Source organism: Homalodisca vitripennis, chromosome 1 (assembly GCF_021130785.1).
Source record: "Homalodisca vitripennis isolate AUS2020 chromosome 1, UT_GWSS_2.1, whole genome shotgun sequence".
Classification (NCBI taxonomy): Eukaryota; Metazoa; Arthropoda; class Insecta; order Hemiptera; family Cicadellidae; genus Homalodisca; species Homalodisca vitripennis.
In genome coordinates, this window is record NC_060207.1 from 145,942,314 (window position 1) to 145,964,535 (window position 22,222).

General features: G+C 32.7%; 1 protein-coding gene across 7 annotated transcripts in view; it reads left to right on the forward strand.

The window, feature by feature from the left end:
- LOC124373301 (sodium/potassium-transporting ATPase subunit alpha) overlaps positions 1-22,222 on the forward strand; it is a 254,626-nt gene that overhangs the window by 225,242 nt on the left and 7,162 nt on the right. For 5 of the 7 annotated variants that reach the window (XM_046831692.1, XM_046831686.1, XM_046831710.1 and 2 more), the window contains 4 exons: positions 3,783-3,921; positions 4,503-4,645; positions 8,138-8,394; positions 14,801-14,895. In XM_046831692.1, the coding sequence (XP_046687648.1) occupies positions 3,783-3,921; positions 4,503-4,645; positions 8,138-8,394; positions 14,801-14,895 (634 nt within the window). Of the gene's footprint in view, positions 1-3,782; positions 3,922-4,502; positions 4,646-8,137; positions 8,395-14,289; positions 14,385-14,800; positions 14,896-15,236; positions 15,332-22,222 lie in introns of all 7 variants that reach the window. The other 2 variants (XM_046831695.1, XM_046831700.1) reach the window with 2 other exon arrangements.

The following is a 22,222-nucleotide window of genomic DNA, read 5'->3' on the forward strand; positions in this document are numbered from 1 at the left end:
ATTTGTCAAGTTCATGCATGGTATAATTTATTCGTAGGTAAAACTAAATTAATTGATGATTGCTGAATCTCATAATCTAGGGGTGAAATGGCTATGACTCAAGCATTAGAAGATTACTACTTACAGAAAGTCTTTTAAGAACGTACATTCAAAGTCTCCGCTTTCTGTTGTTTGGTAATGAGCCAATCGGTGATAAAAGGCTTCTATAGCATGTTGTAGTCCTGTCCTTGTCACCTTCCAAACAAGCACTATTCCAATATCCTGTTTCTCAATTCTTTCAAAACCATTTGTTTTCTTTTATACACCCTATCTTAAGACGACTCCAGAAAAAAAGTCCAAAGGCAATAAGTCAGAGAAACAAGTGGGCCAATCGCACCTCTCTTCCCAATCTATATTTTGGGAACAAAACATTGAAATAATCCCTTACAATCGTCCTGTAGTGTGGCGATGCTATATCTTGTTAAACCAGATTTCAACTAAGTTTTCACCAAAGGTATTTTGAAGTGCTGGTATTATACGATTTTGGAGCACATCAAGATTGTAAACTCTGTCTAAATTCTCATCGATAAAATGCGGTCTCACAATGTGATACCAGCTCAGACATTAAATTTTTTGTGGGTATTGCGTGTAACCTTCTTTCATACAGTGTGGATACTATCACTCCAGTACCGACAGATCTGTTTGTTGACATTGCGTTTCATGAGGATTCACAATGAATGACTGAAGAAGTTCCACACTTGAATCCTCATTTGTTGTACTTGGTGGACAACCACTTCAGATCAGAGACAGTTTCATGAGTTACAAAATGTTTTATTGTTCTCTCAACTGTTGATTTCGATAATGGATTTTGGTTAGTAAATGAATCATTGAATGGGTTTTGAAGTTCACTTTAAGTTCATTTTAAGTCTTCCCAACTATGAATCATTAATAATGGCAACTCTCTCATCAAGCACCAATGCAAAGCCAAGCAAAAACTAAGTTTTAAATTCAAAACAAATTAAATTAAAAACTGTTATGGCCTGCTTTTACTAATTAGTATAATGCTACTAATAAAAACAACGTAAACAAGAATGTTTCCTGTTTGCGTGAATACCTATCAGCCACAAATAACTTTATCTCTTAGGCCTATCATTGTGCATTCATTTTCTTTGTTTGATTTATTTATGCTCCCTCACAGTAGTGGAACTTATTATTGTATATTAGTATTAGTTGTAAACAGTTTTGATGTTAAAATTTAACAGCTTGTCAGTGTATTATTTAGACTGACTGCTATTTCAGCTGTAGTGCGGTTTTCAGCTTCTGGATCAGAAATATTTGGCAGATGTGTGTATTTATTCTATTTTTTATTACTGCAGGACTACTCACATTATGTAAAGTTTTATTTTATTAATAAAATTATCCAGGGATGTTATCTAGGGAAATTAATTAGGATGTTTTAGAATTCAGGTGGATTGGTTTCACTGGTGGTGATGACTGGAGGAGGTGCATAAAAATTCCCTCCTTCCACACTATAATGGAAAAAACATTTTGACTTTATTTTAGAAAGATATACCAAGGTACACACTAGGCAAAAAAAAAACAAACAAACAAAAAACTGGTCAATCAATAAAAAATGTTAGTTTTATAAGTCAGCCCCTGAAGTTTTAAACGCATTCGATAACTTTTACTATCCTAACAAGAATTCTAATATTATCTGTATGTTTTGTAACACTTTCTTTTACGAAAGTAAACATTTTGAACTTAAATATACATTTTGCATTTTTAGCAATATGAATTACATACTAAAACAGTGTTGCAATTTAACCCTTTGGATGCCAAGCAAATTTCAAGATTCGGTTTGAGTAATGCCATGCATGTGAGCTGTGGGTGTTTCCTGAGTGCCAGTGGTAAATGGCCTATAACAGCCAAGTGTGCCAAGCACAAAACAGCTATTTTGTTATGTTAGACTAAAAATTGTATAACTCCAATCCTAATACTGATAAATGGACAATTCTTTTTTGTTTTGTAGGTTATGAAATATACTGTTATGTTATAACAAAGTTGTATGATAATATCCAAAAATATAAATAAGTAAAAAAAAAAAATAATAATAATAAAATTTCTTTTTTATTTGATTTTTTTTAATTAGAAAACTTATATTATTTTACTATTTATGTAAACATATGTTACATTTTACATCAGTATGTATAATTGTGAACCAATATAGAACATTTCAGAAAGAAATATTGAGAAATAAAAGTTTTATAAGATTTTTAATAAAACTTTACATTTGGACTAAAATGCTAAAATATTGACAATGTAATGTAATGGAATGTTATTGTAAGGGCTTTTCTAAACAAAATTATATTTATTAAACTAGCATTGAGATGGTTGAAAAACATTGGTTAGGACCCTAATGCATGTTCACAAAAAATAAAATCATGACAAATAGCCTATTTTTTTATATTATTTGCTTTTACTCACCCTCAGTTATTGAAAGGCAGAAAAAGTCCAATCTTCAATCACTCACTATTTTTTAGTGCCTATAGTCTATAGCATAGGCCTATTGAAAAATGTTACTAAGTCTATAAAAAACTATGCAAAGAAATGTCTCTATATACAATAATATACATTGTTACATAAACGTTCAGTCTATTTACACTCGTGGCGGGGGAGACAGTCAAGGTGGCAACCCCGGGTGCACTTGACACATACTGTCCTGGACCGTTATATATATATCCTGTCCGACAAATTATATATTAATTTGTTAAGTAACTCTTCCCCTTTCGTTTGATGTATCTGTTATGAAGATTCGCTTATCGAAAATATCGGCCCGCGGCACACTTCGGTTAAACGTAATGGGCCGAAAACATCGGCTCTCGGCACACTTCGGTTAAACGTAACGGGCCGAAAATATTGGCTCTCGGCACGCTTTGGTTAAATATAGTGAGCCGATAATATCGGCCCTTGGCACCCAAAGGGTTAAGCTAGTACCAGTGATAAAATGAGCATTGAATGTTTGAAGCAGATAAATCACAGTGGTGTACGGTTAATTGAAAACAGTCATATTGCCAAACCCTGTAGGTTTTAAATTGAAACATACTTTGTCAATTTCACAGAGTTGTAACTTACTAATTGACCCTTCAAGCCAGTTATCCCTTACCCCTTGAACAATAAGAACTGATAAGAATTTGATTTGAACAGAGAACCTAAAACCTGAGTACTTGGAAAAATTGTAAAACTCCCTTTTTGATTATCAAATATAAAAGATACTTTGAAATATTCAGACAAGTTGCCGTTTAATTGTACTTAATTTATTACTACAAGCAAAATCAAGAAATCAACACTTTTATATAAGTAAATAATAGCATGTGATAGCCATTATAATAAATAATAAAACAGCTGTTTTATAAAAAGAAAATTGCTACATGTGAGCGATTATTTTACCCTCAACTGCCTAGACAGCAGTAAAGAATAATTTAACCCTTTCCAGTTTAGGGTTGGTATAAGCTACCATCTGACAAATTGCATACCATTGTGCATCTGCGGCAGACTGGCTTGAAGGGTTATAGAACTAGCCATAAGAAAATGTTAATTTATAAATTATTCACTGCTGTTGTTGGTGATTAATGATGACACTTTTGTTGCTATAATCAAATCTGTTCAGCTGGATATAAATTTAGTCATCACTTATAGAGCAGGCTGACCAATATTGAAGGGTGATCCATGTATCAGTAATTGAGGCTTTAGATATTAAGGTTTACTTCCATGTTTGTCCTAAGTCAGTGATATTTGGCCTGCAGGTAATGAGACAGTGGAAGACATCGCTCAAAGACTGAACATCCCTGTGTCAGAGGTCAACCCTCGGGAAGCCAAAGCTGCTGTTGTCCATGGAACTGAACTGAGGGATGTGGGACCAGAACAACTGGATGAAATCTTGAGGTAAATTAGGTGAAGATTGTCATTAGTGGGAGTTTTATCTACTGTTATAACAACTTGCTACCTCCTTCAGAGCTGTGACTTTATTATGAGTTACAGCTACATTTAAGCTAGCAGTAAAGCATTTCCAATGAATTATTCTCAATTCCTGTCTAACTAGCAATGTTGTGGAAGCCAATGTACTCCCAATTCTACTATGAGGTTAACAACAAAACGTATTTAGTAGTGATAGTGTAAGTTCAATCTTACCAAAGAGCTAGTGATGAAACTTGGTTAAATAAACTGTAGTAGAGATGGCTTTAAATAATGCTTGTTTCTACAAATTACCTTGATCACTTAATTTTGTAAAATAAATTAATTATACACATAAGATTTTTAATAGTCTAAAGAAATGGAAAAAGTTCTGACAGTGAGAAAGTATTGTTTATTTATTACAATCTATTTGTCTCCAAGAAGATTGAAAATACTATTTTCTAAGAAATCATTAATCAAATAAATGTATGTTAAATGTTAGTGTTTAAAATATCAAATTGTAGTTTAATTATACTTGTTGATAAGTATCTGAATGACCAACTGTCACACAGGTACCACACAGAAATAGTATTTGCAAGAACATCACCCCAGCAGAAACTGATCATTGTAGAAGGTTGCCAGCGGATGGGTGCCATTGTGGCTGTCACTGGTGATGGTGTCAACGACTCTCCTGCCCTCAAGAAGGCTGATATTGGTAATTAACAGTTGGAGTCTACCTTTCTGTGGTTTGTTTGATGAATAGTTTGGATATCTTGACCAATCATTTAAATTTTTTTCCCCTATACTGATGTTCAATCTGTGATACCGAGAGATGGGCATGTTAGACCCCATATTTCAAGTTCCCAGTCCTTTAACTCACTGTAATATCAATAAAGTAGTAATTATGTGTAAGTTGAAAGATTTTTACTTCTGTTGTGAACAGTTTTATTCATTAGGCTTAGTGCTGTTATTATTTGTTATTAATTTTTAAACTGGTATTTTGAAAATTCAAAAACTGATTGTTTTAATTATTTACTAAAAAAAAAATGAAAACTCTTTTATCTCTACTGACTAAAGACAGGGTTTCTTGTATTACAACGTTATTTTTAATATTCTCTTTATTTAAAAAATTGTACTGTCAATTAAATACATATCAATTTTGTATCTTATGTAAGTGTATCATTATAAAAGAGCTGATTTTATGTGGTTTGTGATATTTGATGCAACAAATGTTCTTCCAGATCGAGTGCAACTAATAACAAGTTAATATGACTATGATAAAGTTGCATCCCACAATTATTGCTCTACCCTAAGTTTAGATTACATCATGGAATACGAGGTGTGATCAAAAAGTTCCAGGACTGAATTTTTATACATTTATTCATACAACATACAGGTTATTCGAATTTGTCTCCTTCAAAGTACTCCCCTTGGGAAGCTACACACTTTTCCCACTGGTGTTTCCACTTATCAAAGGCCCCAGAAAACTCTTCTTTTGTAAAGGTGTTTAGCAGCTCCGTCGTTTTTTCTTTAATTTCTTCAACTGTTTGAAATCTTTGTCCTTTCAGGGGTCTCTTGAGCTTCGGGAAGAGAAAAAAGTCTGCTGGAGCCAGGTCAGTTGAGTAGGGGGGCTGAGGAATGACAGTCATTGCGTTTTTTACACAAAAGTCACGGATAACTAATGCAGAGTGAACAGGAGCATTGTCATGGTGAAGGACCCAATCACCACTTTGCCACAGCTCAGGTCTCTTTCTTCTCACAGCATTACGCAATTTTCTGAGGGTTTCAAGATAAACAAAACGATTAATTTTTTGACCTTGTGGAAGGAGTTCATAGTAGACGATACCTTTACAGTCAAAGAAAACCGTAAGCAAGACCTTCAAATTTGATTTGACTTGACGTGCTTTCTTGGGTCTTGGAGAGCCTTTTGATGTCCATTGTGATGATTGGGCTTTTGTTTCCACATCGTAACCAAAAACCCATGTCTCGTCTCCCGTAATGACATGATCCAAGACGCTTTCGTCGTCATTTGCCTTTTGAAGAAGTTCCTCAGAAACATGAATTCTGTGTTGTTTTTAGTCTTCAGTCAACAGTTTTGGCACAAACTTTGCTGCAACACGACGCATTTGAAGTTTTTCAGTTAAAATTTCCTGACATGACCCAAATGAAATGTTATACTCTTCTGCCATTTCACGGATTGTTAGTCAACGGTCTGATCGTACGAGAGCGTTCACTTTAGCAACATTGTCATCATTGATTGACGTTGAAGGGCATCCGGAACGAGCATCGTCGTCTGTGGATGTTCGGCCATCTTTAAACCTCTTGAACCACTGATGGCAGCATGATCGGCTTAGACATTCTTCACCAAAAGCCTCTTGTAACATCAAAAAGGTTTCAGAAAACGTTTTGTTCAGTTTCACATAAAACTTCACACAAACACGTTGCTCTTCATTCACATTCATTTTCATTAAACAAAAAAATAGCCAAACTCTATAAAACTAATCTCAAACAAACTGTGCTAATGTTACTTTCAGTGATGTTATGATTGATCTGCAAACACAGCTGTGTTACTGTTGAGTCAGGGAATACAATGCTGCCAATCGCATCGCTGTGGGACATTGCATTCCCATAGTATATAAAAAGTCCTGGAACTTTTTGATCACACCTCGTATGTGTCAGCAGTGTTCTTGTATCAAATTGTGGCTGATACCAAGTTCCTCAAAACACACTTAATAGCCTACTCCTTACTTCTTTTCAAAAATCATATCAAACTAGAGGCGGTGATATTATCCACAACTCATCGTAAAACCTTTTTTTTAAACATCAGCATTAAATTTGCATTCTTTTTATCTCTTTTTGGGCAGTGTTGTGCACAATACAATTGAGGTAAAATATGTTAAATGTTTAATCTGATTCTGAATGTTTATTGTCTTTTTATTTTTCTCACAATGCAAATGTTACATTTATTGATTATATTCTTCATCAGTGCATAAATAGTTTTTGGGAAGAAAATATTTGTCTTATACAAAACTTTGTCTTGCAGCTTGTACTCCTTAAAAGACACTCACAATCATTTGTACTTTTATCGTTTGTAATTTATTTATTGACTAAGCACTAGTGAAGCCCATCACTCAGAGGCAATCATTTATTTCTGATTGTCTGCCTGACTGCACAATATCTCGAGAACCAACTGACTTATAGACTTACAATTTTGCATGGAGCTTCATTTTTATATAAGTAATATCGAGCTCAGTGATGGTGTATGTCACTCCATGGGATTTTGTTGACTGTCTGACTGCACAATATCTCGAGAACCAACTGACTTATAGACTTACAATTTTGCATGGAGCTTCATTTCTATATAAGTAATATCGAGCTCAGTGATGGTGTATGTCACTCCATGGGATTTTGTTGACTGTCTGACTGCACAATATCTCGAGAACCAACTGACTTATAGACTTACAATTTTGCATGGAGCTTCATTTCTGTATAAGTAATATCGAACTCAGTGATGGTGTATGTCACTCCATGGGATTTTGTTGAGCATTAGCTAACATCTTTTCATTGATTTTATGGGTAACTATAATGGCAACAAAAAATGGCACAATAAATAAACCTATAAAAATACTGAGTACATTTGGATGACATTTTAACATGTGACATAGTAACACATGTAGCCTAATGAAATCAGTTATATACTCAAAATTTAGCATGCAATCTCAGTGAAGCATGTTACACGACAAGTGGTGTGGCATACTTCTACCTTGTTTTTAATATAGTGAGATTTCAAAAATACAGATATCAAAGAAATAAGTGAAAATTATCATTACCTTGGCAGTATAGTTTGTTTTACCTTGTATATCATAGGAAAACATATTTTATAAAAACCTAAAGTGGATGAAAGGTAGAAGTAAATGACTTTCGTGCTTAGATCATTACGTTAATCGTTATTTAGTTCAATAAATGTAGATTATTTAGTGTAATAGGCATTGTAAAAAGTAATTTGTTGTGTAAAACATGCAGACATTTTGTAAAGTTTATTTCCTCTGAAACCATAAAAAATTCAGTGTATTACAAAGTATAACGGTAATTCTGTTATAAAAATACCTTCAACACTTAGTGTTGTAAGGAATTTACAGGAATTAAAAAAATTAAAATTTAAAGTTTTGTTCTAATCTCATTTAAGTTGTATGTTTGTTGGTTTCAGGTGTTGCTATGGGCATTGCAGGATCTGACGTGTCCAAACAAGCAGCTGACATGATTCTACTGGATGATAACTTTGCGTCTATCGTTACTGGTGTTGAAGAAGGCCGTTTGATTTTTGACAACTTAAAGAAATCTATTGCTTACACTCTCACTTCCAACATTCCAGAAATCTCTCCTTTCTTAGCTTTTATCCTATTAGACATTCCCTTACCCTTGGGTACTGTCACCATTTTATGTATCGATCTGGGAACTGACATGGTAAGCATCAGCTGCTCTTTCATTCTATAAAAATTATGTATATTCATGTTACTAAGGATCCATTTTAAATCTAGTTTTAAATATTCAAAGTACATACACTTTGTTGTATAGATAAGTAAAATAAATAATATTAGTCAAATATGGATTAAACCGTACTATCAAGCAAAAAACCATAAGCTAATGACTTCAAATGCCTGTAATATTGTAGATTGTTGTCATTTTTACACTCCAATTCCCATTTAAGATAATCATGATTTTATTTAAGGACACCTGCTAAAATGCATAGTAAAAAAATCATAAAATTAAAGATTAGACAAATAATCTATAAAAATTTTGTATTTTCAGTAACTTGAAATTAGAATTTGTTACAACATAACTACTTGTTCTCTCTAGGACATCTCCAAATTCGTTTGTACAATGTTTGCTATTCATACATAAAAATATAGTTTAAATTCAAAATTAGCACATACAAAAAAAGGTTACAAACAACATGTATTGTGTGTGTTTACTCTTTGCCATAGCTGTATTATGGAATAATTGACATCTACCTATTTATTACCTAACATGTCTGAGATGATAAGTAACTTATTCAATAAATCATTATATCACACAACAAAGTATAATTCAGTTACCAGCATAAACAGTTTAAATTAAAAAATATATTATACATTTTTCTTTCATTAATCAAGCTTTAGTATTAATTTATTTCTATAAATTTTTGGTATGAGATTTTTTGTTTTCCATAAACTCACTTTTGTCTAAATTATAAAAAAATATTATTTAATATGTACGTTGAGCTGTTTTGCTGAGAAGTAAATTTAAAAGGTTTACATTTTTATCAATTTATCTTTATCTACTTAAAACTTAGTTGTATAAGGATTCAGAATTTGTTTAACTTTAAGAATTTTACAGTAACATGAAAATAGACATATGTTATTACAAAAAATAGCATTTAGTATCATAGTTAGTTGTAGTTATAGTGTAGATTTAAATCACTATTGTTCATATTTAGAAACATTGAATAATTAGTTGTGGTCAAAGTACTTTCCCAAACTGACATGTTGAACAAGTAGTGTATGGAAACATTATGTTTAGGAAATTTACTATTTACAATCATGCAATTGCAGTGAATAAAGTGGAACCTTAAATGAGGTATCATATAATTTCATTTAGATTAATACTAAATAAAAGTGTAATATTCATGCTAAAAACTATTAAAACAGCATTTAAGTTATCAAACTATATAATAGCATAAAATGGACATGATACAAATAAATAAAAACAGAACCACTGGAAATTTGAGGATTGAAACCCAATGTGGAAATATTAGTAAAGGAAAAGATATATATATATATATATTTCTGCAGAATAGACAGAATCAGCTGCATGTTAACCCTTAAAGCGCCAAACAGTTTCAGCTAAACTCTGGATTAGCGCTCATTTATTATAAAAAATTAAAATTAGATTTTCTCAACGCTAATTTTAATTTCTATTTTTAGGTAACAAAATAAAACAGAAACTGCAAAAAAAAATCTTTTATCATATTTATTGCCCAAAATACACATGATTTACTATGTAGCATTCCAGCTTCTTTATAAATTTTACCCAATGCTTACTGTTTCCTTTTATTACTATGTATATCAATGCTTATATCGTGCTTATATGTACTAGAATAGAACTAGAAAATAAGTATATTACATATTTAATACAAAGTTATAATAAAAAATTAAATTTACATGCCAAAAATTTGAAAACCAAATATTTTCCAAATGCTTAGTCCTATAACGGGTGTTATTTTTATAATAATTACAAAATGGTTTTCAGATGTTTATAGAAGTAAATAAAATATTGTAACACTTATTGGAGTAAAAACAAGACTAAAAAAAAACAATAAACATAAATGTAGAATTTCGGAAAAAGAGGTAAAATACATAATTATAAATATAAGGAGTGAAAATATTTCTAAAAGGAAAAAAGACTTTTATCGCCATTCAAGAAACTGTTTATTTCAAAAGTTTATAAATATATAACTTTCATAAAAAGATGATCATATAACACATAAAACTACACAGTAGTTTACCGATCAACTATTCGCACTGCTTCAACAGGATATGAAGAAGAACACAAGAGCTGCCCGGCGCGCGGCGAGGCAGTGACGTACGCATAAATGCGCTTGCGGCGTTGAGCAATACTACCAAACTGCCAGCTGTTCAACAAAAACCGGTTCAGTATCGATCGTTAAACACAAAGATTGTCACGTGATGTGGCACAGCCCCGCTACACTACTGTAACATACACCCCTCACAGTCTAGCGGACAAACTCTGAACTAACAGTGCAAAATAGTAAAAACAAGTATATTGCGCGTCTACGCGCTTACGGCGTTCAGAGCAAAGTCGATCCTCGCGCGCATATGCGCTTACGGCGCTTTAAGGGTTAAATAACAAATCAATACTTTATTTATATTAAAACAAATCTGTTTGGATTTTAAATGTATATATTTTTATCTTAATGATGTAATTTACAAACAACTTGTTATGTTCACCATTAAAACTAAAAATAATAACAAATTCAAGCAAAAAGTAAAACTTTGGTTTTGTGTAACTTTTATACATATCATTGTAACTTAAAATTATAATTTTTGTTAATACATCTTACTCATCCAAAATACTTGTTTAAAATACTTAAATACTTGTTGTTTTTTTTTTATTCACTCTTAACGAAATTAATTGATTAAAAGAGTTGATAATGTTTTATATAGTAAATTCAGCTCTAGCGAGTTTTGTAATTTAAAGAAAAATAAACTTAAAGAGAGATTATAAATTTATTTATTTATCTTCAAGCGTTATTAGTTTTAACATAATTTATTTCATTTGAGGTTCCATAAAATGTTCTTTATACTTATATTTTGTTTTTCAGTTGCAACATAATGTATATCTACACTTTTTCATGATAATGTTAAGTTCAAACTACACTTGCTACCACACAACAATGACCTCATAAATCTGTATTTATGTATTATTTATTTCTTACAGTGACAGTTTGATAAATGAACATAAAGATACACTACAAATGTACAATGTTGCCATTACTGAGTGGCCTTGGGACACCATTTAATATCCCTTCAAGTTTTGTAGACTGCACAATCAATTTGTATTTTCACATATTTTTGACATATATATTTGCTCATGAAGAATGATTGCTTTTTTAAATATTGGCTGCTTTCTTGTGAATGCAGTGCCTAAAACGTACTAACTTTTAAGGCTGACTGTTGCCATATAATGTTTGAACTGAACAACATATAAAAACAGCATTTTTTAATAACTAACTGCTAAGCTCTAATTGCAGCGCAACAGTACAAAAAGTATTTTATCACACTAGTAACACTGAAGTTTTAACTTAGCTTATTTGGCTGCTGCATTATTGTAAGGAAATATTTAACCACACACATTCTGCTTTGTAAATAATTAACCAATTTAAGTTAATAATTTATCTTTTAACATGCTGTATTTACATAAGAAATAAGTATAATTTTTAAAAAGTGTTTATTAACTATAAATATTTTCTCATTCTGCAGAGAGCACAAACACATATTAGAGTTCTACATTTTACACATTGATATTCTGCACACATTTTAAATCTTGACACACTATATGGTTCGTGATCACAAATACAATTAAAAATCCTTTTGTCTTTGTACAATTTGTGACCTACAGTTTGTTTCTGTATATTTTGTTGCACGCTGTTTCCTACCCTGTTTTCCCTTGCAGTGCCTGAGTGAATACTTATTATAACATTGAACAGCGATGTGTACATTTTCTACAGTATTGCTAAAAAATTGATTTTTCCGAAAATAAAAGTCTAGGAAAATTTGTTGAATCCTTGTCTTTGGCGTAAAACTTGTATTTCACTTGTGTTTATTAAGTGAATCAAGTTATTACCAATGATTGGAAAATCATATTAACAAGCATTTGTAAAATGGTATCACACAAGGCACTGGAGGGTTAGTCAATGCAGTTTTGTCAAAAGGTGTTGCCAACTGATACCAATTTGTGCGTTGGCGTGCTCACTTGTATTGTAGTGTTAGAGGCAGTAGTGTAGACCTGACAATTTGTGATTTCAAGGAATGTTTTATTCATTTTATTGTGGCTGCTCGTACCCATCCAAGATTTCCTCCATTTTGTCAGGATTAATTGTGTAGTCATTGACAGATATTATTAGTGTATTTTCCCTCTGTGCTGTGAAATTCCACATGCAAACCACAAAACTATTTCAATTTAACAGTTTTTAAAGTTTTTTATACTATGTTTTATGACTTGTGTTTATATTTTTGCTTCTATTCCTCTCCTAGCCTAAAATTCTTCACCAAAGTTAGAAACAGAGAGGAAAGGTTCTTTAAGTCTTATCACATTGATGTTGTCATTGGTGAACTCTATGAACTACTAAAGATTTCAAATACCATATCCAACATTTTAAACAAATCTTGGTTCTGCTTAATATATGTCTTAACGTATATGCTTAACAATAAGTCTGTAAACATTTTTTTCAATAGAAATCACTAATGTTGATGGCAGTTCAATATTCTGTATTATGATTGTTTACTCATTTTCTTTGTCTTGCTTTAGTTTTTTTATATCGATATTTAAAGAAATACCAGTAAACTGTTATTGAATGTGAGACTCCAGTTAACTAACTATCAATTGTTTTAACCAGCAGTTGGTTAAATTTCATATCTTGTGGTCAGTTACGTTTTGAATTGTATGTTTATTAATTATTCCTTACTTAATTCAGATATCAATTCCAATAGAGTGTTAATCCATTTAGGAAGGAGCTATTTTTGGTTATATTGACCCATTGTTAGCAATTAATAAAGCATAACTTTATTTTGTCAATAAATTAAATTGACAGGAATAATGAAGTCTCTTTGCAGAAATGAACTACTATAAATAAAACTAAACTTAATAATTTTTAAAATTAGTTATGTTTAAACAATAACTCAGATTAAAATACTTGAATTAAATTCATATTTGCAAAACGAACAAACACAGCGCAGCATTATCTAGAAAATGCAACTGGTACTCAATAGAAAAGTTTATAGCTGACAAACACTTGTTAGAAGTGTCAATCAGAAGCTAGAAAACAATTAAAAACATTTAACTTGTGCATTTCTAACAACAACATGCTAATGCTACATTTCATCAAAACAATAACTAGTATTCAAATTATCAGTACTAAATCTGAAGACGAATCAGGCGTGTCTTTCTCCACCTAGTCTATACATAACAGAATGAGGTTAGTTCATTCATACTGTACTGTACTGTTAGTTCATATTGTACCCAATCAGACAAATGATATCATCTAACATCTCTTATTACAGAAATTAATGTATAGTATACGAAACTCAATATTGATACTTTGACACTGAAACACATACACTATAATATAATGGTTAAAACAGTCCTGACAAGTTCCTAGTATATTTAATTGATACAATTTATCTGATGGATTCGTTAATTATCAGGAAACATATATTTATATCATGTAATTTTTCTTTTTTCAATCTTACAAATTTGTTACGGAATTGAACCTTCAAATTAGAGAAAAGACCAGTATTAACCTATTCCCTGAATAATAATAATAATTTACATGGCTGTAGTATATTAATAACACTAACAGGCATGTAAGTTTTAACTCATAAGTTTGAATTCACACATAATTTTAAATGTTTGTCTAACTCAACCTAATAACACATTACTTGACTAAATTCCATAATTTTGGCATGGTTATAACTAAATTTATCCAATAAACGTTTTTTTTCTTAATATTTTCTATTAACTATTAATTTAAGTTCACTGAGGGCATTAAGGGTGACGATATACGTATTAGTGTGGGTTTAGGTACCTGCCATTTCTTTGGCATACGAGGAAGCAGAATCTGATATAATGAAGCGGCCCCCGCGTGACCCCCAGAACGATTCTTTGGTCAACGCAAGGTATTGAACTAGGAGGTGTGTGGGAGTGCGTGTGTGGAGTTTACAGCATGGACGACTAACTCCCTGTTGTCTCATTTCAGGACTCATCATTGTGTCTACTAATCTGTAGATCTGTAGGTAGTCAGTTGCAGAGGATGATCACCCCTTCCCCTCCTCTCCCTCCTGCTTGTAGTTTGACTAGCACATCACCCTGTCATTCATTGCCACACCTGCACCGTATGCTTCTTAGCATAGTGTAGACCCTCGTAGCATTTAGCGATTAACTACCTGCCACTCAGTCAATGGATTTTAGTTGTTTTTAACTGTTTTTTTACTAGTGTGTTTTTTTTAGTCTATGTGTTTATATTTTTGAGTTGTTTTTGTGTATTGATTTATAAGAATTTTTATCATCATGTTTTACAACGTGTCAATCTCAGGTGCCTGCCATTTCTCTCGCCTACGAGGAAGCCGAATCAGATATCATGAAGCGCCAACCACGAAACCCTTTCACTGATAAACTCGTGAATGAAAGGTAATTAATTATTTACTAATATTAAGGTGAAAGAAATGGATCAAATGTTCTTCTGCTATCCCGTGCCTATCTTGCCCTTGGAGAGTGTTTGATACAGGTAAGTGGTTGCATGGGCATGTCGTGCACCAATCATTTCATCTCTCACTCCCCCCTCTCCTTGCCGCTTCTCTCTCTCTTCTCTCTTCTCTCTCTCTTTCTCTCTACAGCTTGTGGGGTGCTTGGACGGCTCACTCTCTGCATGACTCTCACTTCTCCCGACAGGATCTCCATTTCGTCTGTTTTAACATGTAACTCTGGTCCTGTAATGTTTCTATCACGCTGTGACTGCAATGTTTTATTAGATGCCTGCTATATCTCTGGCATACGAAGCTCCAGAGTCGGACATTATGAAACGCCAGCCTCGGGACCCGTACAGGGATAACTTGGTCAACCGCAGGTGGGTTGTCATCCCACTCCACACTCACACTCTACATGTCTACATGTTTTTTTACAGTTTTGTTTTTTCATAAGCATTATTCAAGCGATTTCAATTTATTATTGGTGGCTGTAATCCGAGGGCTGTAAGAGAGGCCAGATTTTAAACTTTAGGTTGAGCTGAGAAGTATATTCCAGTGAAGACTTGTACACCTTCTCTCTCAAATTGCAACTGTATTCTGTGACTTCCCCCCTTCAACACGATCAATTCACAAAAAATTTGATTGCATCTCTGAATATGAAAACAGGATATTTCAAAGTACTGTAATTAATTTTTTAGAAGAATATCCCAATTATTTATCATTCCACATCTTTATTTCATATGCCCAATGAAAATACATATTGAAATATACCATAAATTTTTTTTTAAACACACATAGAAATCTGATGTACCAAAAATAGCATACAGATTATAATGTGTGTATTTACCTGTATAAGTAAAATATTATGATCATTACTACATTTCCATAATATAGCTGGGAGTAGGTTGGGTGACCTATTACATGTCTATGCAATTTTTATTATTAACAATGCTTGAATAATGTGCTGCTTGTTTTTGTATTGTGCTTGTGATTTACGATAATTTACTATTTTTTTCTACAGAAAACTAAAATAAATCAATAAATTGATTTGGCCATATTTAAGAAGTATAAAGTTTGTGAATGAAGAACATTAACATATACTAATTTGATTTTCTCACCAAATGCCAGAAAATTATTTTAAAACTCATACAAATTTAACATTGTTACTCGTGTCTAACAAAATTTAAAAGAATTTACCTATTTTACACTTAACTTGATTTTGACTAGTAACTTTCCTTTTATATATATATTGTACATTTCTTACTGTTCCTCTTAATCAAAGAAAGTAATCTATTTTAATTATTATCATATCTTATATGTGATAATCTTTTGCAACATTTTATAATTATATGCTACTTTTATGCATTTTTTGCAAATGTTTGTCCTATTTGTAGTGGATCTATTATTTTATAGATTTTTATTTAAAACTGACACATTTAGCAATCTTTTCTAGAGAAGTTTATTCAAGGTGAACTTACGTTCATGAATGGTGCTTTAGATAACGTAATAAATTATTATTGTTCTATGTTCTATTGTTCTATGGACTCATAATAATTTCTTTCTTTCTTTTGTATCATGAACATTATTTATTATTAAATAATTTTACAGTTTGATTGATACACACAAGGGCAATATCACTTTGTTGCTGTTGGCAGCTCATGCTTTAAGTGGGCATGGGCTATTGGGCATGCTTCTGTCACATGTGAATATTTCGTGTTTCGTGTCAGTTGTGTATTGGTTTATGTTATCAGCATTTTTGGCACTGCTCTCTCGAAGGTGAGTATTTCGAAACTTTAAATGAAGTTTGAATCATGTTTTATTCTTCTCTTCTGATGTTTCGTACTTTGAATCAAGCTTTGAGCAATGTATTTATGAGTTGAACTTTGCAAATTTTGTATATAACACTCCTTCCAGATTCTGTCTTTTTCTGATATGTTCTTGGAACTTACAAATCCACTTCAACATTTTCAGTAATTAAGAATTTGAATTTTATTCACAGCTTATAACTACTGGAGGGCTAACCAAAAAGTAACAGATGTTTTTGAATGGTGTGGCAGTGGGCGGGGCTACAGCCACCATCTTGTTCTCAAAACACTCTTGCGTTCAGTATGCATTGAGCTGTAGTCACACGCTGTCTGTATCTTTTTTACTTTTCTCACTGTAATTACTTAAAATGTGTGCTGCAATTGGAAATCCCGCCTCTTGTGAAGTGCATTCACTGATATGTTTTTTGTTGGCAAAAAAGCATAGACCAATATTGAAATCTATCGTCACTATGTGAAGTTTAAAGAAATGGAATAATGAGTGAAAGCAGAATAAGGCAGTGGTGTATTAACTTTAAAAATGGCCACACCAATGTTCATGGCAATATTCGTAGCATTTGGCCTAGTCTATTGACTGAAGATTTAATGTTGAAAATCACTGACAAAGTTCATGAAAATCACTGTTTCACAATGACTGAACTCTCGGAACATTTCTCACAAATTTAACGAAGTTTACTTCATGAAATTGTTGTAAGGAAGCTTGGATACCACAAATTTTGTGCCAGGTGGATTCCATAAATTCTTATGGAAGATCACAAAAAAAAGACTTGCTGCATCGTTAACTTTCCTTGCCCCTTGATGAATACGACAAACATGGTAACGAACTTCTCAATCGTATCGTTACTGGTGATGAAACATGGGTGAAGTATGTCAGTTGTGAAACAAATATATGCAGTCAATGGAGTGGGAGCACACACATTCTCCAAAAAAAACCCAAGAAAATGTCTCTGATGTCAGCGAGAAAAGTTATGGCAACTTTTTTTGGGATGATAAGGGTGTGATTCTAGTTGATTTCCTTGAACAAGGATCAACAATCAATACAGAGAGGTACTGTATGACATTGCAGCAGCTCCAGCGAGCGGTACAACACAAGCGTAGGGGAAAATTGAGCTCAAAAGTTTGGTTTTTCATGGCAATGCGTGTCCCCATAGAGCGTACACAATAAGTCTTGGATGATTTTGATTGGGAAGTGTTTGATCATCTGCCGTATAGCCCAGATCTGGCACCAAGCGACTACCACCTCTTTCCAGCGATAAAGACTTGGCTCACAACATAGCGCTTCGATAGTGACGCTGAACTTCACGCTGGCGTTAATCAACGCTTTAAGATCTCAAGTGGCAGATTTCTACAAAGCTGTACTCGAAAAAACGTGTCACTTTATGATAAATGTTTCAATTTCAATGGGGATTATGTTGAAAAATAACCTAAGAGTGTAGCTTTTAAATGTATAAAATGAAATGTTCCTATTTCAGTTGATTAATTGTTTATTTCAAAACGTTTGTTACTTTCTGGATAGCCCTCTTATTATTACTATTGAATATTTAGAGGCTGTGAAATACCAGCATAAAAGAAAATTTTGCACTGTACTAGCCATAAGTTAAACGAATAGAAAATAGAATTAACAACAAAATATCGACCTTTGATGAGAGGATGAAAGTCATAGTGATTATTAATATGCATTACTGGTATTGTCATACTCCTGTAAAACTCTCATACTTACTGCCAAAACAAATTGGTTAGCATTCAAGAGAGGATGAAAATAAATGAGGTTTTGTGACAATGAACAACCAATGCTGTAACCACACTCCATGCGTGACTAAATTCACTGGTTAGCTTTGAAGAGATGATGAAAGTCGGCTATATAAGTGCTTATGAATGTAGACAATCAATAATGTCTTTTATACTCACTTGCTACATATATAAACTGTTTAGCTGCACAAAGAGGATGAAAGTGAATGAGTTTTACTGAGTATGGATACAACCCAGTACTGTGCTAGCATACCCACTTCCTGTCTGAATAGACTGGTTAGCTGTGAAGAGATGATGAAAGTAAATGAGTTGTACTGAGTATGGGTACCATCCCAGTAATGTGCATGTATACCCAATTCCTGCCTTTATATACTGGTTAGCTGTGAAGAGAGGATGAAAGTGAATGAGTTTTATTATGCTTGGACACCCCAGTACTGTGCTTGTATACTCACTTGCTGTCTGTATAAACTGGTTAGCTGTGAAGAGTGGATCAAAGTGAATGAGGTTTAATGTGCTTGGATACCACCCAGTACTGTGCTTGTATACTCACTTCCTGCCTGTATAAACTGGTTAGCTGTGAAGAGGGGATGAAAGTGAATGAGTTTTATTGTGCTTGGACACCAACCAGTACTATGCTTGTATGCTCACTTCCTGTCTGTATAAACTGGTTAGCTGTGAAGAGGGGATGAAAGTGAATGAGTTTTATTGTGCTTGGACACCAACCAGTACTGTGCTTGTATTCTCACTTCCTGCCTGTATAAACTGGTTAGCTGTGAAGAGGGGATGAAAGTGAATGAGTTTTATTGTGCTTGGACACCAACCAGTACTGTGCTTGTATGCTCACTTCCTGCCTGTATAAACTGGTTAGCTGTGAAGAGGGGATGAAAGTGAATGAGTTTTATTGTGCTTGGACACCAACCAGTACTGTGCTTGTATTCTCACTTCCTGCCTGTATAAACTGGTTAGCTGTGAAGAGGGGATGAAAGTGAATGAGTTTTATTGTGCTTGGACACCAACCAGTACTGTGCTTGTATGCTCACTTCCTGCCTGTATAAACTGGTTAGCTGTGAAAGAGGATGCAAGTGAATGAGTTGTATTGTGCTTGGATACCACCCAGTACTGTGCTTGTATACTCACTTCCTGCCTGTATAAACTGGTTAGCTGTGAAAGAGGATGCAAGTGAATGAGTTGTATTGTGCTTGGATACCACCCAGTACTGTGCTTGTATACTCACTTCCTGCCTGTATAAACTGGTTAGCTGTGAAGAGTGGATCAAAGTGAATGAGGTTTAATGTGCTTGGATACCACCTAGTACTGTTCTTGTATACTCACTTCCTGCCTGTATACATTGTTTAGCTGTGAAGAGATGATGAAAGTAAATGAGTTTCACTGGATATGGATACTACACAGTACTGTGATTGAATACTCACTTCCTGCCTTTATAAACTGGTTAGATATGAAGAGAGGGTGCAAGTGAATAAGTTGGAGTTAGTATGGATACCACACAGTTGTACTGTGCTTGTATACTCACTTTTTGCCTATATAAACTGGTTAGCTAAGAAAAGAGGATGCTATTGAATGAGTTGTAGCTATACCACCCAGTTGTACTGTGCTTGTATATTCACTCCCTGCCTATTTAAACTGGTTAGCTATGAAGAGAGGATGCAAGTGAATGAGTTGTAGTTAGTATGGATACCACACAGTTGTACTGTGCTTGTATACTCACTTTTTGCCTATTTAAACTGGTTAGCTATGAAGAGAGGATGCAAGTGAATGAGTTGTAGTTAGTATGGATACCACACAGTTGTACTGTGCTTGTATACTCACTTTTTGTCTACATAAACTGGTTAGCTAAGAAAAGTGAATGAGTTGTACTGAATATAGTTACCATCCCTACTATCTATCTATATGTATATGGAATTGCTGTTAAAAAATATCAACAGTAATATAGAGACAATCCATCATTTTGTTTTTTAGTGATTAATTATATATAAAACAAGAAGTAAATATAAATTTTTTACTATTTTATTAAAAAAAAAAACTTAGTTTCTATTGTATAACTCTGGTAGACTGCGTATGGTCACATTGACTTTGAGTAAGTGTCGGTCTAACAACCAAAGTAAACCATCACTCGATCTAGCTATACTTTAACATCAAAGTAAGTCATAATGTCTATCAGATTCATCATCAAAAATGTTTTCACCCTGATAATGTTGAAGAGCAAGCTGCTAATACAACTTCTATGTTACTCATTGACCAATGCTATTGTCTGTTTGAAACCAGTCATTTTCATCTTCCAAATTTACAATTATCAACCTCTTATAGATCTGCAATATGGTTAATTTTGTATAATAATGTACGCATTATTCTCAATGGCAAATGTGTGAACAAGAAACAAATTACGTTAGAAATTCAACAAAAACGGTTTATTCTTTAAAAAGTAGGAATCGCTCTCTATTCTGTAAAACCAATGTGGATAATCCGGAATAAGCAACGTTTTACTGCAATTATAAATATATAAGCCATGCAACATTTCATGTTACTAAAATAGCATTTTCCTGCATGCTGGGAAAAGTGTTTTAAAGAATTTGTTTTCAAATCATAATGCTTTATGTTTTTGATATCGATATTGTGCACTTAACTTTGGAGCACACACCACAGATTCAGACATGTAAAATCACACTTTCAATAAATTTTCTATTTATTACTTTGTTTACTTTTTATAAAAATATCGCAGTTTTGCATGGACACTTTTTGTAGTTTGTCATTTAATGATGTAGATAGATGTTTGCTTTATATCAAATTAACAAAAGCAATTAAACATCATATAAATATTATTATTTTGAGTAACAGCTTTTAAAAGCATTTGAATTTTTTCTCTGATTTTGTAATTTGTAATCATTAATACTGTAATTTTTTTAAAGCTGAAAATGTTGATTGAGTTTAACTACTGTGCATTCAGGTCTGCATTAGTATGAGTTTGGGCACCCAGGTCTGTGCTCAAAATAATGAACTCATTATAAACTTTTACTTGTACAATTTTTTTTTTAATAGGTATTTTGCTTTGTTCACTACTCTCATAAGTTTTCACCTATTTTTGTTACCACAATAATCATGCTAACCTAACCAGTATTAATATTGAATTACATATTGTTTCTATCTATATTTTTAAATTATGTATGAATGATTTTGAATATATTCCTATTAACTTTGCAATTAAGTTAAATTTTATTTACTTACAAGGACATATTGGTTTTAAAATTATGAACATAACAATTGTGTGAACCATGTAATTCTCTCCTGTATGATTTGTGTGTGCTACTCATTTAGTTTTTGGTTATATTTCTACAATCTACTGTTTTATTTAGAATTATAGTTTTTGTACATGATTGTAAATCATATACAAATAGGCTGTAGTTAACAAACATTTTTTTAAATGTAGAACCATGTAATATTTTTTAATTTAAATATAACTAAAAACTTGTACCGGAAGCACAAACAAACTATTGCCTGTGATGTAGTCTGATTTTCCTTTAAATATACTAATATAGTATTTTAAATATCATAATGATTTTGTTTAATTTGTTGTCTTGTTGGTTTATGTTACCTGTGTGTTTTACAAGAGAGGTGAATTTGTGTGCAGATGGAAACCAAGTAATGCCATCAAGATACAGTATAAGTATGTTCACAATATTGATC